At 34.8% G+C, this 19,084-nt stretch overlaps 1 protein-coding gene across 16 annotated transcripts in view; it reads left to right on the plus strand.

Annotated features, from left to right (window-relative positions):
• CAMK2D (calcium/calmodulin dependent protein kinase II delta) overlaps window positions 1-19,084 on the plus strand; it is a 303,905-nt gene that overhangs the window by 204,748 nt on the left and 80,073 nt on the right. For 15 of the 16 annotated variants that reach the window (XM_055342435.1, XM_055342429.1, XM_055342426.1 and 12 more), the window contains exons 5-6: window positions 9,082-9,147; window positions 12,194-12,266. In XM_055342435.1, coding sequence (XP_055198410.1) covers window positions 9,082-9,147; window positions 12,194-12,266 — 139 coding nt within the window. Of the gene's footprint in view, window positions 1-9,081; window positions 9,148-12,193; window positions 12,267-13,226; window positions 13,300-19,084 lie in introns of all 16 variants that reach the window. The other variant, XM_055342438.1, reaches the window with a different exon arrangement.

A 19,084-nucleotide genomic window follows, 5' to 3' on the forward strand; every position in this document is an offset into this window, starting at 1 on the left:
AGAAAATGGAATAAGGCTGGATTATAGCTCTTCCTTGTCCCAGTGGTTTGTACCTTTATATAAAACACAGATTGCACAATATTTATTTCTTGAATGTGAATTATGAAAAATGCTGTCTTTTCTTTTTGCAATTTATAAATAGGCAAAATAGCAAAGAAAAATTGCCTGATCTGACCTCATAGTGTTGGCTGATATCAAAGCAGAATATTGAGACTACTTCATTCTCTCTTTGACCATCCTGCCTAACAGTGAAATAAATTATCAATTTTAATAATTGGCTGATAAAGAACTATTTATTAGCTTTCAAGATTATGGTATAGATAATTTTCTTTTTTTAAAAAAGATTTTATTGGGATGCCTGGGTGGCTCAGTGGTTAAGCATCTGCCTTCAGCTCAGGGCGTGATCCTGGAGTCCCGGGATTGAGTCCCACAGGCTTCCTGTGTGGAGCCTGCTTCTCACTCTGCCTATGTCTTTGCCTTTCTCTCTGTGTCTCTCATGAATAAATAAATAAAATCTTTTCAAAAAATTAAAAAAGATTTTATTTATGTAAGAGAGAGAGAGAGTGAGTGACAGAGAGAGCACAAACAGGGAAAAAAGGCAGAAGTAGAGGGAAAAACAGACTGCTCTGCTGAGTAGGGAGTCTGATGCAGGATTTAATTCTGGACCTTGGGGTCAGGACCTGAGCCAAAGGCAGACACTTAACCAACTGAGCCACCCAGGTGCCCCAGTATAGATACTTTTCTAAAGCCCTCTGGAACCCAGAAAGAGGAATAGAAAATAGCAATATGTATGTTAAATTGTACTCTATTTTTTTCATTGTCATCATCATCAAATATTTTGGGTTGGTTTATTTTTTATTGTGGTAAAATACACATAGCATAAAATTTTTTATCTTAACCATTTTTAAGTATAGTTAAGTGTCATTAAGTACATTTACATTGTGGTGCAGCCATCATCAACACCCATCTACAAAACTTTTCATTTTGCAAAACTGAAGCTCTACATCTATTAAACAATGACTCCACATTCCTCTCTCCCCTAAGTTCCTGACAACTAACATTCTACTTTCTGTCTCTATAATTTTGCCCACTCTAAGTACCTCATGAAATCATACAGTATTTGTTTTTTTGTGACTGGCTTACTTCACTTAACATAGTGTTCTCAGGGTTCATCTATATTGTAACATATGACAGGATTTCCTTCCTTTTTAATATTTCCTTGTCTATAGGTACCACACTTATTTGTTCATCTGTCAGTGAACACTTGGGTTACTTCCATGTTTTAACTGACGTGAATAATTCTGTTGTGAACTTGGGTATACAAATATCTCTTCAACACCCTGATTTTGGTTCTTTTGTGCATATACCTAGATATAGAATTGGTGTGTTATGTGGTAATTGTAGTATTAATTTCTTGAGGAACTGTTGTAGTTTTCCACAGCAGCTGTATTATTTTATATTCCCACCAGTAGTGCACAAAGGTTCCAATCTCTCTAGATCTTCACCAGTACTTATTTTCTTTCTTTCTGTTTGTCTGTCTGTCATCCTAATGGGTATGAGTGGGTATCTTGTTGTGGTTTTAATTTGCATCAAAAAAATTTTTAAATATATAGTTTTATAATTTATTCCTTTTCTTCAGGAAGCATTCATTTTGTTATGCACAGCTTTTTGATACATTGCCTGAGTATTTAATCAAACATTCCCAGATTAAGGCATCTTGTTAAAACACACACACATATACACACACACAGAGAGAGATTACATAATAAGCTGAATAGCTGATTTCATTTGAGGAGTTTGGTGATATTCACAGATCAAAACCTCATTCATTTCAGGTTTTGCTTTATTCTGTGTGCCCTTAATTGTGGTTAGCAGTGTTGTTTTCACTGATGCTTTTTCTTGGCCATAGAATAGGAAAAAAAAAAGTCTTAAGAATATGAACTTTTGATAGTGGTTCATATTTTTCATGTGCATTTGTGACAGATGAAATGAGAAAGGAATTGTAATGTAGAGCTGGCATGTGTTTTAGGATTGAGGGAAGATACAGAAGGTATGAAGTATAAAGTAGAGTAAGGTGAGAGAAAGTAAATCCAGAATGATGTTGAAAGGATAGATTCAGCAATAAGAGATTAGTCAGAAAAACAAGAGTAAAGTAAGTGCTCCATTGAAGTATTTTGAACCCTGCTATCCCACTCCTCTTCCCCACTCTGCTTAATGAACACAGGTTGGACAGAGCCCATAAATCTACTCTCCTTCTAATATCTCAAATTGTGCCTCCCCCAGTGTATTGCCTCTCTCCTGGCCAGTGTCAGTTTTGAGTGGAACAGTTCCAATGGCCTGTCTCCGTTTTATCATCTCAATTATAATTCTTTGTATGACACAGCAAATCTATTTACAACAAGATCAATAAGAAACTCTTTGGACCTCTATTAAAGCAAACTCCTAGCCTTTTAAAATTTCCATAATCCAATTTGGAATTCATTCAGAAAATCATTTCTGAACAACTTCAGATAATCCTCTACTTCAGAAGTGTCATCAGATACTTGGTATTCAGCTAGAAAATAACTACATAAGAAATTGATCTTAACTAAATAAGATACTAATGATGGTATTAATAAAAGAACTAGTGTGGTCCTTTGAATCCCTCTGTCCTTAATTTGCATCATCAGCTGCCCCCATGCCTACCATTGTAGCTTTAAACAAAAAATTTTATTTATTTATTTATTTATTTATTTATTTATTTATTTATTTATTTATGAGAGACAATGAGAGAGAGACAGAGAGCACGTGCATGAGTGAGGAGGAGAAGCTGACAGAGAGGAAGAAGCAGACTTCAGGACCCCAGGATCATGACCTAAGCCAAAGGCAGACACTTAACCAACTGAGCCACCCAGACATTCGACCACTGTAGCTTTAACAGAATTGGCAGATATATCTGATTCTGCTGGAGTCATGGTTATACCACCTGACTCATTTTGAAACACTGATCATTCACCAGGAACCAGGAAAGTATCCAGACATATGAGAGAGGAGGTATACTGTCAAATTAAGTTGGACATATAGATGTTCTTGTGGTCTGTATGATAGTAACATGAGGCAAAGGTTCAGTTCTTTAAAAAATAGCTAGCTATCTTCCCAAAATTGTTGAAACACTATGCCCTTACTTCTCAATCTCTAATCTAAATATGTGCCTTATAATTAATTCAACAAATAATTCTGCATTTGTGATCAAACATTAGTTCATAGACATACTCTGTCTTGTAGGAAGATACTACAAGATCCAGAACTGACTTAAATGATTTCTAGGGGAAAACTGCTTGGAACATCTTTGTCTTCTTACCAAATATAATGGTAAATGATATGATATCAGGAATTAACCAACATTATGGCATTGGGACATGATCATCTCACACATCTGCCTCTCTGTGAGATATAAAACTCTGGAATTATTCACTTAAGTGAGCACTTAATGAGCTTGTCAAAGGCACTCTGACTCAGCTCTGTTTATTTTATAGTGAAAACAGAGGAACAAATTCTACCCTCCCAAAGCTACCATACTAGTAGAGAGAGAAACATTAAACAAATAAATACATAAACAAACACATAATGGGATAAGTGTTATGGAGAATAACAAAGTCCTAGGGGGTTAGATAATGTAGATGAGTGGAGGTCTAAGGATATAACACTTAAGCCAAATTTTAAGGATAACATAATATACTATTTTTTTAAAAAATGTATAACTACTGCTTAACTTTGTGCTTACCCAGTAATAGTGGTAGACAGGTTGGGAATGTCCTGGAAGAGAGACAAGCATGTGAAAAGGCTCAGGGATGGTAAGGATTTTGGTGTACTCAAGAAATTGGAAGAAGGCCCTTATGTTTGGAGCAGGATGGAGAAAGGAGTACCAAGGAGGGCCAGAAGATGGGCAGAGTACAAATTAGGCAGAAACTTGAAGGTCATATCTAGTAGCAATGGACAGCTATTTAAAGGACTTCCTGTAGGCATGGGACAAAATATGAAGCATATTTAAATCTGCTGTCTAGAGAACTGATGGCAGAGGGGGAAGAGAAGAAGCTGGGCCAATTAAGAGGCTTTTGCAGTAGAGCAGGTGATAAGACAGTGACTACTTGGGTTGGTAACATTGTAGTGGGGGTAGAAAGAAGTCTTAATTCAAGTTCTATTTTGGAGATAAAATCAGCAGGATTTGGTTAGACATTAGTAGATAAGTAATACAAAAAGTGGGAAAACTTCTTTACCTCAGATTCTAGCTTACAGGTTAAACCATAAAACTGTGGACAGATGCTTATGGCTTCATTCCTCCTTTTAATTATTTAATCATTTATTCACTCTTCAAATTTATTAAGCTTCTTCTGTATGTCAGGTACTCTGTAAGGGTACTGAAGATACACCGTTCCATTATATAATGACTAGCTTGATTGATTATATATGTTAAAACAAGGTGCCAAGAAGACTAAAATTCTCAATTGCATCTCTGTAGATTTTGTTTCCTTAGCTCAGAGGTTCTCATCAAGGATGCCTAGGGCGCTCTGGGTGTGAGGGGGTGATTATAATTGGTATAAATTGGCACACTGGTTGTCACACTGACAAGGTAGTACTGTTGGCACCTAGTGTGGGGCCTGCTGCTGACAATCTTGTCATGCAAGAGACCATCCTATATGGCCAAAAAGGGCAGTTATACTCCTGTTGATGAACCCTGCTCACCTTTATTTCAACTAATGATGGCTCTCCAACCCTGGCTAGCAGTTTGACTTTCAAAAGGGGATATGAATGGAATGCCTTTATGTCAGAATTCTTTCCAGTCTTTCCACATGATCCTTTGGGCTCTCCAGAGACCCTTGACTTGCTCCTCTGCTCTCCAGAATGTGCTCAGGGTGAAGCTATTAGGGCAGCACAGATGAGAACAAACCCTTTTTCCTTCTTGTGCTATGCATTCTTGGGAAAAGTGTTTAACCTTCATTACTTCTATTTTCTCATCTGTAAAATGGAAATAGCATTAGTTATCTACTTCATGGGGTTATTGTGTTGTAACCTGTAGAGACAGAACAACACTTGGCCTTAGCATGTGGTGAGGACCCAATGGATATCTGCTGTTATTGTTCAACAATATAGAAGGCAGTGTGCTGGATACCATGAAGGTAACATCACCATCACAGCTTCTGCCTTGGAGGAGATCACCAGAAGACATGTCTGTCATCCAAATGCAGGGCACCTTATGATACGTTTTTTGACAAAAATCTAGCTGTGATGGCTCTTTGCTAATATGACTCCAGGTGCCTCCACTCAGAGCCTTGGATTACAGGATGGATGGCTTCTACTCATTGGGTTTATTCTTCAGCTTTATACTTAGTGTCTGGGAGGAATTACTTTTTTTTCCAGGGGATATTCCTAGCCCTCCCTGTTTTGGTGAGATTACCTCCCCACTGTGAGTTAGCTGGGCCCTCCTTTTGATTCCTGTTTTCCAATTTAGCTACATCCTGAGATTCCTGGATTTCCCCCCACCACCTTGGTCAGTGGTTCTGATCACTATATCATTGCTGGTTTGGGGGTTAATATGGCGCCATTTTGATCTTCCAAAGCCCAATTTTGGACTCTATTGTCTGCTTAGCTTCATAGTCAAGGCTATAATCCTTCTGAAATTTTATAAATATTTTATTCAATATGAAATTAGTTTCAACCATTTCTGAATAAATCATAAATATATAGACTAGGAAGAAAAGAACAATTCATTCTTCTAGATAACACAGAATGAATCAACATCCCTATAAATAATGATAATGGCAGCAAAAGTATTTATCTTTTTGATATGTAAAGTTTCATCTTTTCATGATTCTAGGATTATCTTATTTTTCCCTGGAAGCCCTAATGTTCTAGAGATTCATAAATGATAATTAATGCTTCAAATATATAACTGATATGCCTCATATCATAGCAGAACTCCAGCATTAATTTATTCACAAAGCTCTACTTAGTTAATTAGCAGTTTATTCATGAGACAGATTTAATTTGACTTTGTATGAAATTTTATCCAACACACTAAAATTTTTTAAAAATATCTAATAACTACTGCTTAATTTTGTGCCCCATTAAACAATGATGTCAGTATGAAAATGTATTCAAGTTAGAAAATTCATTAGTTTATCTTCAAGGCAGCATGTTCTAGCAGCTCCATTTTTTCCTTCCCAGGCATTTATTATACATATAACAGGAAAGATAAAATGGTTTCATTTGCACAAGGATATTTTTAAATAATGAGAAGAATGAATGTTAGAAAATGAGAAAGAGTGCTGTTACAAATACTTAACATTAAACCCTGCAGACCTTAAATTTCTTTAACAGCTAGAATAGTTCATTGAAAATTACCAGAATGCTAGGCACCAAGAGTTTTTAATATTCTTCTTTAAATACAAGCACCTTAAGAAATAAAACCTATTGCCATATAGAGCCAAATTTTAATGTTTTCTTTTCCCTTTTTAAGTTTATATGAAGTCCACAGTTGGAGCAAATGGACAGCATGATTTTCTGATTTGATTAATTCATGTAATCATTACTTCAGTACTTCCTAATTGATCAAATACTGTGGGTTAGATGCTATGGTAGCAAAGATCAGTAAATCATGATTCCAGTGATGTAAGACATGACAGTTCACTTGGAATATATAGTATACTTAAGGAGCTACTATAAGCAGCAATTCCATTAATGGCAATAAGCTTTTATTCTCAGCAATAAGCTTTTTAATCAATACTTGTTAAACACTTTACAAACCACACTTGTGTGTAATACAGATTTTTCTGGGTACCTATGAGCAAAAACAAAGATAAATATATATATCATGTTTACCTTAGTTATATTCATTCAAAGGAAGAAACCCCACGAAACTGTTATTACCATTATAGAGATATAATGGGTTTGTTGGAAGTACTTTCTAATATTTAATTATTTTGTATTATAATTTATCTAGGGTACCTTATTTGATTGCATTATTATTATAATTCTAACTGGGAAAAAAAGCTTACTGAGCTATTAAATGAAATTACATATACATGTAACCACGATTTTTCAGAACAAGCCCATATGAAGCTTTAAATAATTTTAAGTGCACATTTTATATGTAAAGACTGAAAATAATGACTCCATCATTAAAGGTCTTATAAATACCTAGGATGCTATGAAGAAGAGTCAGAGTTGCATAAACTTTCAGACACATTAAGTTTTTAGTATTGCCTCTTATCCTTTAGGAAAGGAAAATACAAAAGAGACTAAAAACTGGACATTTCTGGAACATGTTATCATTTGATGTTTCAGAACTTATTAAAGCAAATGAAAAAAAATTAAAAAGCTATCTTAAGAGTAATTTTATCTTCCGTTCCATAGTGAACATACACCAAGCTTTATACTTTCACCCAGTGCTTTTTCAAATGACTCATGCTTTCTAAACTTCTGGAAGGATTGACAGTGTAATTATTAGAATGGCTACATTGTGTGCTGATTGAGAGCAGGGGGTGTGGAATGGATGGCCCACCTGTACTACTTAAGTCTTTGTAATCTTTGGCAAGTTGCTTCTCTATGCCTCCATTTTTCTCATCAAGAAACTGAGCTGGTGTTAAAACTCATCTCTTTCAATAATTGCAAGGATTTATGAGTTAATATAATGCTTAGCACACTGTGTAGCACATGGTAAGCAAATGTTAACTATTACGAGGTTAAGCTCCAAAGCTGAAATTTCCTTTTAAAATCAAACCATAGCATAATAGAGAAAGAAATGGCTGATAAATACATGAAAAAAAAATGGTTCACTTTGCTAATAATCAAAAAGTATTAACAGGCAATAACTTTTTTCCAACTTTTTTTAACTGAAAAAACTGTGGGCACCTTCTCAATATTGGGGTACAACTGTTGTGGAAGGTAGTTTGCCCTGTCCTCATACACACAAACATATATTTCTGCTTATTACTTATTTTAAACAGGGAAGATACTTCTAACATGAAATAGTGCCCATGACTTAAAGTGAAATGAAAAACACAACCTAATAATTTGTATATATTGTATGATTCTACTTTTTGAGACGAAAAATATATGACTTTGTGTTTGCAGGGGGACCAAGTATGTTTAAAGATACATAGAAAGTTGAAAGGATATGCATAAAGTTAAAATTATTTTATTCCAGAGAGTGGAATTGCGGTTAACAGATAAGAGCATATTTGGTATACTTCCATATTTTGCTAAAAAGAAATGTTAAATACACGTATTGAGGGGGATTCCTAAGGCAAAGAATCACTAGTTAGGAAATTCTAGCCCCAAAACCTGGAGAAGAAATGAATCCCAAAGATAATTATATCTAATATAGAGAGCCTTGAAAGCCCTGGTTTTAATGTACTTTGTAGAATAACTAAATCCAGTTGCTGAGTTGTAGGAAAGTCTTCATTTAAGATGGAAGACAGATAAGGCTTCGTAGGTGGCAAGGGATCAATGCTGCCTTCTTAAGGGCCAAAAGCCCTAAGACTGTGTTCACTGGCAAATACATGATCATAAAAGAAATTGGGGTGTTTTACAAGGAAAATCTAGCTAGCACTCAGCCCAAAAGCTATATATATTTTGGAAGGCCACCTCCAGCCCATAAAGTCATGTTTATTGCAGTTTAAAAAACAGAGAGATACAACCTGAAAATACATACTCTAGGCTTTGATAGTAATCATCTTCTCTTATTGTTCAGAAAATGTTTCTAAACTGTTCCATACACTTCATCAGACTTTAGTTAATATTTGGAGAATTAAAATGAAAAGTTGCATAGAGATTAGTGTAAGAGATACCACTGAATATATTTATGTTATACAGAAAATTCTGTCCTCAGGATCTAGCAATACAAAGACATGTAGAAAAGAAATGTTTAGAGTTAATATTAGATTGTTATGAAAACTGTAAGTGTTGTAATGTTTTACAATATTTTGTTTTGGTAGTTTTCAAAGTAATCTGAAAACAAAAATTCTGTATGAACATGTTGCAAATCTATTGATGCATAATTTTTTTTCTTGTTTAATGTCAACATATTGTTTGTCTTTACAGAGTTACTGGAGGTGAACTCTTTGAAGACATAGTGGCAAGAGAGTATTACAGTGAAGCAGATGCCAGGTAAGTGACTTGCCCAGGGGCAAGATATAAGACTCAACATTCAAATGACACTGTTCAGTATATCTCTTTACAAATGCATCATAAAGCTTAGTATTTATGAGACTCTCATAATACCATCTTGGACGACTTCTCATGATGAGTCCATCTTAGCTATTTCTCTCTCTCACGGATTTCCAGGATAATTGTTTAGGTGAAAAAAAACCCCTAGAATCTGGTCTACACTTTGTTATTATCTAACATCTATAGTTAGTTTTTTAAAAAAATTAAAAAATATGTACTCGGAATGACTTCTGCTAAAGAAATATACTTTGCTAGCAAAGTTAAAAGATCAAAGATTCAGATCTTCTGGTCTCTAGATCCTAAGTTGCTCCTTATGGTAGCTACTAATAACGCATGGCTATTCTAATTTCAGTTAATTAAAATTAAATAAAAATTTAGTTTCTCAGTTGTACTAGCTACATTTTGAATACTTACTGGCTATAAGTGACTAGTAACTATCAATTGGACATAGCAGTTATAGAACATTTCCATTATCACAGAAAGATTCACTGAACAGCCCACTCTAATCAGAGATCATAAAAAGAAACAGACTACAAAAGCCCCAGTGGTATCCTTAAAGCATTATTAGCTGTTTAACTCTGGAAATTCCAGGATAGCTTTTGGAACCTTCATGTAAAAAATATTGATTCGGATGTATCAGAGCGTTCAAAAGGATTTCTCAGTCTTGTTAATTGATATCATCTTTAGAGAAGTTAACAGTGGCTATACATTTTTTCTCATTCGAAACTTCCTAGTCTGCACAAAGGCAACCTTTTTGGAATGAAGTGCCATTAGTTTACTTGCCTAGATACTATTTAGATGTATCATGTTAGTTTTCCTTGGCATTTCTTTATACATATTCAGTAGTTGGCACTTGTTTTGAAAGATCTAGCCTTGGGTAATTGACTCATTATTAACAATGTAAATGAGATCTTATGAAAATTCAGTTACTTATTGTCTGCCCCCATTATCTAATGCTCTCAGAGCTTCCTGAAGCTTGCTAATCCCACTGTAGCCTGCACTCAGCAGATAGTCAGCTGATAGCAGGTTCCCTCCCCATCCCTTCAAAGTAGCACATGCATACACAGGCTCGCTTGCAAATCTCTAATTAATCTTCTTGGTTTAATGCCAGTTTATGACAGTCTGTGAATCTTATCTGTACATGACTACACTCTAATTTTTTAATGGAATTTTTACTGCCAAAGTCAAATAGAAACTTCCGTGTCATTTATACTCTTATGAGTGAATCATCCCCCAATTCTTATGTTAGGGCCCTGAAAAGGGACTTTAGAGCGGCCTTGCGAGAAGCTATTTGCCCATTTGCCTAGACAGGGTAATAATTTTAATCAGGTAGTTCACTAGTTAGGGAATTACATTTATTTTGCTTTTTAAAGTTATGTTAAGTCATTATGTTTGAAAAGTATTGTTTGAAATTAAAATAGAAACTGTTTTCAATATTGAAGAGCCGTACAGATAACAGAAAAGACCCTATAGGTTGGATCATTTTATATGCACATTTATTATTGTTTTGGAATTCGGTACAAGTTCTTTTTTAGGGTAGGTCCCATACAAAATCAAGGAGAAGGAACATTTTTTTCCCCAAGGATGAACTTAAAGAAAAAGGCTTCTTACTAGTCCTCAAGAACTAAAGAATTGAATCCATTCTCACTAGTAAAAAAATGATGTTCATTTAATGTGAATTATTGTATGCTTTACTATGCATTATTCATTAAGCCTAATGACTTATATCTGTGGTTTGAGAGAGAAAGTGAAATATTTCTAAAAAGTAGTACAAAGTGAAGAAAAGTCGTAGGATTTAAAAAATAATTACCAACATCCAAGTAAGCTATTTGGTCAAAAAGCAACTAATGTTTGGCTCTTTTAGTGGGACTCTTTATAGAGTTAGACCTGGGAAATCATAACCTTGATCATTTTTTACATTCACATTGTAGTAAATCAGATGGTGATTACTTTTTATAATTCAGGAATTTACTGAGTAATATTATTTTGTAATTAAATGGCTGAAAATAGCGTTATTAAAATGTTTGTTAATAAATGTAGCTCAGCACATAACCTGCATTTGAATCACACAGTAAATTTGAACAAAATATGTCAGTGTGGTCTATATTATGTCAGATGACAACTCATGGGAACTTATAGGTGCCAATCAATGATTTATCCCTTCTAATTTAATTAGCAGTCTGTTTGACATCAGTGAGCCTTTTAAGAATAGTATGAATTGTGTTTTTTGACATAATAATAAAAAATTTTTCTTTAGTGAGGTGTATAGAAACGTATCAACATTACTAGTGTTCAGGGGATTTTAAAATTTGTTTTTTTGTAAGTTCCTAGCCCTTCTCTAGAGTATGCCTATCCTGAAAAGGGGTTTATTTTACGTGATGGGTTTACTTGAAATTCTCCCTCTGTATTGGAGACTTGCATTAGTTTTCCTCTTACTATATTATACAAGAAGCACCATTTCTAAGTCAAAATGATAAATGTGTCCCTCCATTTTTTTAACCCTTGTTTCACCTGCCACTTCATCTGTGTTTACCCTCTTGTTTCAACACCTATGTTTAATTGTGACCTCAGATTTTAAACAGTTTAGATGTGTATGAGAAATAACCATAAATTTTATATTGGCTGAAGAATTTTCCCAGAACATTATGGGAATATTTATAAATTTTTCTTCTTGAATATGGAAATTTTGGCTTCTGTATACAAGTGGTTTAATTTGTATACTTGCAATGGAAAAAAAGCACAGCTCAAATTGTTTTGTCTGAATATGTCACAAACTGTATGTTGGATGTCATTTTCGTTAGAACCTGAATTAGCTTTATTCAGCATTATTAAATTCCAGTGTAAAGCTAAAAAAATGTTGTGAAAAAATATAATTTTTGTTTGTTTGTTTGTTTGTTTCGTTTTAACTTTCATTTTATTTTGTATTCAATGTGATTATGTACCTTTAAAATGTTCTCCCTTCCATTCTGCCCTTGTATCTTTACAGTCATTGTATACAGCAGATTCTAGAAAGTGTAAATCATTGTCACCTAAATGGCATAGTTCACAGGGACCTGAAGGTCAGTATATGGAGTCCATAAATCTGAATCAAAGGAGTTTTGTTTTGTTTTTTTTTTTTTTTTGGTTTTATTTCTGGGGAAAGGGCAGAGGGTGGGTATTTAAAATGGTTCCCTTGCCTTTCCTAATTTTTCCCTAAAATGACTACATGATGAAATGATAATGCATGATGCCTCTTTCAGTTTGCTCATCTACAGGCTAAATATACATCATAGCAAAAAGAGAGGGTCAATATTGAAAACACAACCTATTAAGTTTCCAAGCAATAAACTACCAGAGGCGGTTTGGGGGCAGGCTTTGCTGAAATGTCCAGCATTTGCCTGGAGACGAACTTGGCCTGTGATGTATGTCCGCCTGTAGATTTAAACACCACTTCTGTTCTGAGACCATGGGTTGCTGTAGCAAAACAACTGGTTACACATTGCTCCATTTGAGTCTGATGAACCCTCAGGCAAGAGATAATAATTGCCAGCTAAATTAAAGCACAAGAAGTTAATGATTTATCAAAAATTCATTATGTATCCTAATTTAACCTTAATGATGTCTTGACTGCTAATGTGACAGCTTTGGAATGATACTAGAAAATGGGAGGGATTGGGAAAACAGTTTTTTCTATGTGGGGTGAAGGTGGACCACAACAGCTATAAAAATTTTATTTGCATTCCAGTTCTTTTCCCATAAGAATTTATAACTAGGAAAGGAACTACTGAATTAAAATATTTTTAAGATGATTTTTTTTCCTAAGATCAAGTGGATCTACATTTTTGCTCACATCTGGCAAGATCCTGATTGCTCTGAGGTAGTAGTCACTCTGCTTGAGCAATATGTTTACATTACTGAAGGTGGTAAAATACAACCCCAGTTGTCTGCTGGTTTTGCACTTTAACCCAGTCTCTCTGAGGCTATACAGACAGTGAGTGTAAGCTTGGAACTAACACACGCCCCCTGGTGTTTGCATGCAGTCATTGCATTCAGCAGATCCTGGAGGCTGTGCTACACTGCCATCAGATGGGCGTAGTCCATCGGGACCTGAAGGTGAGTAATGCCCTTGGAGAAGATAAACCACCACACAATTCCTAATGACTGTTCAGCTGCAATTATGCCTATAAAGGAAAAAAATATGAGCCAGAAAGTTGTGTGGACTCATTCCAACATATTACTAAAACACTTTCCTTCACCACAGTCTCTCTTATTTCATCTTTTTCCTCATCCACGCTTGAAACTTACATAAATCCCATTTCATCCAGAGGAATAATGTCCTACCATTAACAATAAAGAGGCTACTTCTGTTTCCTTCCTCATAAGACTATAGCATTTAATGTGACACTGCATAAGACTGATGATCTTTTTCATTCTAAACCTGTTCTGTGGACATTGATCAAACATACTATTTTGGAGTCATATTGTGTATACCTAATATTATGTAAATAGTTGTGAATATTATAAAGAGAATAGTTATTAAATAGGTTTTTAGCATTAAAGAACCTCTGTCTGAAGTCTCTTTCCCTTAACAGAAGTCCTAGGAATTCTGAGGATGTTGGGGCTTCCTGTTCTTTACATTGCTATGTATCAAGATACTAGTGCCTTTTAAAACAGAGAGGAAAAAAGTAAAATTTTATCATAAAATAATATTTATGTAACATATATTGACTAATTCTTTTAAGACTCCACTCAGTTTCTGATATCACTCCGGATGAGAAGTGTTTAGATCATTTAGAAATTAAATAGTTCAGAAGGAGACTATTCTTTCATTCATTTTCTGGCCCCTTCTCCCAAGACTCTAGTTTCACTTATGGAATTTCAGAGATCTAGTGAAGGCCTAGAAACTTAAATGAAACCACTGAGTGGGCAGAATAGCAAATGTGAGCACTATGTAGTTGTCATTCTTTGTTTCAAGCCTCATCCATATACAAGCATTAGTACGAAGGCAGCAAAATAATTTAGAATGTCTTCAGCTGTATATGTTCAGTGGGAGGACCTGGGGTGGTTTCTCATGTGCGGACTTCTCTAGTGATAAATCTGTAGTTTCCATCATTTAGTATGCTCTAGTAGAATATATCTAAGGATCCACAACAAGTTATTTGAAGATGTGATTTATAAGCAAAGCATTGTCTTAGGTTTCTGGAATATTCCTCTGATTTCAGTTTGAGTCTTAGATCTTTAAATGTGAACCATAACCAAAGTTACGGTTAATGGCATTTTCTTTTCTTTCCTTCCATCCTTCCTTCTTTTTTTCCTTTTTTTTTTTTTTTTTTTTTTTTGGAGAGCCGAGACAGGACTCTTTACATCTGCTAACACTTTACCAAGTGTACCCATCATGATTAAGGAAAAACAATAGGTTCCTTTCAAAGTTCATATCTTTGGCAGGCATCTCAAGAATTCCTTACCAGCCACAGAGAGAGAGAGAGAGAGAGAGAGAAAGAGAGAGACCCTTTTTGTTAATTCTCAGAACTCACAGTACTACTTCCCTTTTTAAGTGAAAATACATGGTGGCACCTGGTGGTTCAGTGGTTGAGCGTCTGCCTTTGGCTCAGGGCATGATCCTGGAGTGCTGGGATCGAGTCTTGCATTGGGCTCCCTTTGAGGAGCTTGCCTCTCCCTCTGCCTGTGTCTCTGCCTCTCTGTGTGTCTCTCATGAATGAATAAATACAATCTTAAAAAAAAAGAAAGTAAAAATATATGGGCATATGTATTTATTTATGCTATTTTATTACATACTCTATTTAATAAATTTACCATTGAAATATTTTGCTCCATACTATAAAAGCATACTCTAAAAGCCAGGGATGAAAAATATGAATTCTCTTACATGATCTTCAAAATATATATTGTGAGGTCATGATGAGTTCAAACTCAGCTAAATTCCTCAAAGGCTAGAACTTTAATCAGAGATGGCAGTGGGCCTAGGATATGGGCTGAGAAGAAAACCTATTTTCTGACATATGAGCTAAATTGACTAATTAAAAACTCAGGCAGGTGACTTTTAGGGAGGCTTACTACCAAAAGAAATAACCTGCTGCCTCACCCATTAGATTTCTTTCAAGGGATAAAAGTATTTTTGTTCTCTATCCTTATTCTGATTTTAGGAGAGGATGGGGATGAACTTTGGGTAGAGCTTGTTAAGATTTTTATAATTCTCTTGGTTTCTCTCTAATTGCTGACTGGAATAGACTTGAGTCTAGTTTTTGGTGTATGTTTCAGTAGGCCATTTCATAACATACTAAGAGAGTATGTTAGAGACAATTTACACACACCCGGAGGGTGCTAAATCCCTGGCTTTGTGGTATGTTTCTTTATACCCACACATGTACTTTATTTGATAAGTATACTACTTGTAGTAGCATATTCACCAGTGTATTAAAATGAAAAAGATTGGCAAAATTTCTTATTACCAAGCTTTAAACAAAAATTTGCCCCTATTAAAAAAAAATTTTGCCCCTATTATTCTTAGGTCATATATTTAGTTTCATATCTTGATTCATACATTAATTTATATATAATACAAATGTTTGATGCACAGTTTAATTTATGCATATCAGTGAGAAAAACACAGAAAACATTATGTTCTTTATCATTATTAAATGCACCTACAAGCATATGAATGTTGTACAATTTGTAAGCCTCTGCTAGAACAATAGCTGTATAACTCTACAATACCTACCTATAATACTGTATTACTTCACAGTCTCTAATATAGGAGTTATACCTAGTAAATACCTGTGGCATATACTTTCAATTTAGGAATGCAGAAAGTTCAATCAGAAGCACATTTATAATATAAAAGGCTTTACTGGGACACCTGGGTGGCTCAGCGGTTGAGTGCCTGCCTTCGGCTCAGGGCATGATCCTGGAGTCCAGGGATCGAGTCCCACGTCGGGCTCCCTGTATGGAGCCTGCTTCTCCTTCTGCCTGTGTCTCTGCCTCTCTCTCTCTGTGTCTCTCATGAATAAATAAATAAAATCTTAAAAAAATAAAAGGCGTTATTAAATAACATAGATTTTTGTGCATGTTAATTAATATTGAATAAAGAGGATAAGTATCACTCTTTGAGACAGTGATAGCTTTAAGATCATTATTTGAGTAACTGCCACTCTTGGGAGCTTATTAGGCAGTAGAATCCACCAGATGGAAAATTATAAGAACCTAGAGACAAGGCTGAGGCATAGCAGACAATTGGAGGATGTCCCAGAAACAAACAATAGGAGAAGGCTCCATGTGGTGGGATATTAGCATTAAGGAAGCACATCAGTCACAACCAGACAGTATGTAGTGGATACACAAACCTTTCGTCTAAGGTGCATCCAGTGTCAGATCCAAGCAGTATTAAGGAGTATCTAGCAGTGGTGACATAATTATAGTACTGTAGTTCAGGAATATGACTCTTGTCTTTGGGAGGATTTGGATCAAGGCAGGACGTTAGTAATAAAAATGATTATAGCTGCCGTTTATCAGACAGTTACCATGTACCCTGTACTGTGTTATCATATGAATCTTAACAACAGCTTTATGAGGAAGGCACTTTGATCTCTCCCCCCTGTTGCATGAGGAAAGATTTAGCAACCATGGATGAAAGAACTTATTCATGGTTGCTCAGCTAGTAAGTTATGATTTGTGTCCAAGCATTTTGGTTCCAGAGTCTGCATACTTAATTGCTAACCACTTCTCAATTCGTTAATTGGATAAATTGAAAACTTTATAGAGGCCAAAAATTAGGTCAAACAATGAGAAAGTAATTTTGCCAGCAACATTAAGAATTGGGAAACAGTTCTAAGTTTAGTGAGTCAACTGATTAAAATGATCCTGCTTATGGATCTTCCAGAGCTGTACAAAATCTGTATCATTAGGAAAGAGATTAAGTTTAAGTTATACTTAAGATATAACATGGAGTTGAGAGGCAACATATCTGTTATAGATTGGTGTCCAAAGTAAAAATTTCTTATTTAGGAAATCAGTAAAGTGGCATTGGTCACAGCCTTTGGAAAATGAGACATAGAAAAGAACGAAATTCATTTGCCACATTTGATTTAGGCCACATCAAGATAATCAGTCTGGACTGCCTAAAAATAGATTGTTTATAAAGAGTAAATTACTGTAACTCAGTGGTGAGTGTTTGTGAACTAATCATTGAAAATTCAGGTATAAAAAGAAAGGAACAAACATTCTTCAAACATAACTTGAGCACCTACTGAGGCACTGTCAGAGCTGCAACATAAATTACAGAGCAAAAGAAGCATAAACCTTGTGTGGACAAAATCCACAGGCCACTGAATTAAAGATCATTTTAAAATATGTATCAACGCAGTTCCTCCCAGAAATAAGGAAAGATGTTAGATGAATACTTCATCCAAAAATATATTAGGTGAAAGAGAGATTGCCTTAAAAAGTGACAACTCTTGAGGTCATGGGAAATAGAGGATATCAAATCAGATGTGTTCTTTCATTTAACAGCCTGAAGAATACAATTTGTGTAAATCCAGTAACAGAAGTTAGTCAAAGAAGACAGTTCTGCTTTATCATATAATATATTTCACACAATATAGTAAGATTTCTTCAAGGTTCATCAGAAATGGTTACCAAACTACTTTATGAACAGCATCTAGATGAATAGGAAGCTTCATACATACAATAATCCTTTAGTCACATACCAACACCTGTAAATTGCCTCAGCAGAGAATGCTGCTTTTTTTTTTTAATTCTAACTCCTGAAAAACAATTTTATTTAAGAAGTCATTAGATCAATGGATGGTTATGAGAGAGAGGGAGGGAGAGAGGAATGGAAGGGAGAGGACAGCAAGAGGGGAGGAGAATAGATTTTGATGGAGATGATAATTTTGGAGATGGAGGAGTTTAAAGACCATTTTAGAGGAATAAAATTTAAGATCAGAAAAGAAAAATTAATTTTCTAGGGGCATACGGCATGCATTCAGTAAATCCTCTTTAGTAGTACATAAATCAAATTGTGAATCCACACTTTGAATAATCATAAAATTGTGATTATTCCACTTCTCTCACAAGTATACTTAGATAAAAGTTTAAAGAACTATGTATAATGTATGTCTAGGTGTTCTAGACACAAACTATGTAAGTGATAAATTCCATAATTCATTGGTCATTATTGTTTGTTGATTGAACCTGACTGCTGTGTGTCAGTCCTTAGAGAAACAGTAGGTAATTGTCAGTCCCACTGTGGTTGTACTCCACTCTGCTGATTTCAGTCTACCTGATACTATGTTCTAATAGTGTAGAAGTCAATAAAAAAAAATAGTAATGGAGAACAGATGATTCTTAAGAACTTACCCATATATGCATAGTGGTAGAAGTCATTATTCCAACCAGACTTACAGTACAGTGCATCAGCTGAGAACTCCCTGTGCTAAGTGTATAAATTCAAGTATTCATAGCATATAAAAATAAAAGCAAAAGTCACTTGTACTGTGTATACAGAAGAGCTTCTACCATGTGCACGAGGAGCTTGATATTCAAGCTTTTCAATCCATGCAAACTTTGACTTAGATTATTTCTAGGAGCTTCGTTCACACGTTCTTTGGCAAAGGAAAAGTGACTAAAAACACACCAAAGCACAGAATGCTTAACTTTATGTTGAAAAAATTAATACTCTCCAATAAAAGAAATCTAAAAAGATAATTTCAACTCTTAAAAAGTAATATCCAAAGAAACTTAAGAATTAATTAATAGGAATAAAATGAATAGCTATTTTATGATATTCAAGAAGAAAAAACTATAAAGTAAAACACATGATTTCACTACACATAAAAATTTGTAATGTTTGAGTTTTGTTGGCTAGATGATCACATATGTA

The sequence above is a fragment of the Nyctereutes procyonoides genome, unplaced genomic scaffold (assembly GCF_905146905.1).
Source record: "Nyctereutes procyonoides isolate TBG_1078 unplaced genomic scaffold, NYPRO_anot_genome, whole genome shotgun sequence".
NCBI classification, from domain to species: domain Eukaryota; kingdom Metazoa; phylum Chordata; class Mammalia; order Carnivora; family Canidae; genus Nyctereutes; species Nyctereutes procyonoides.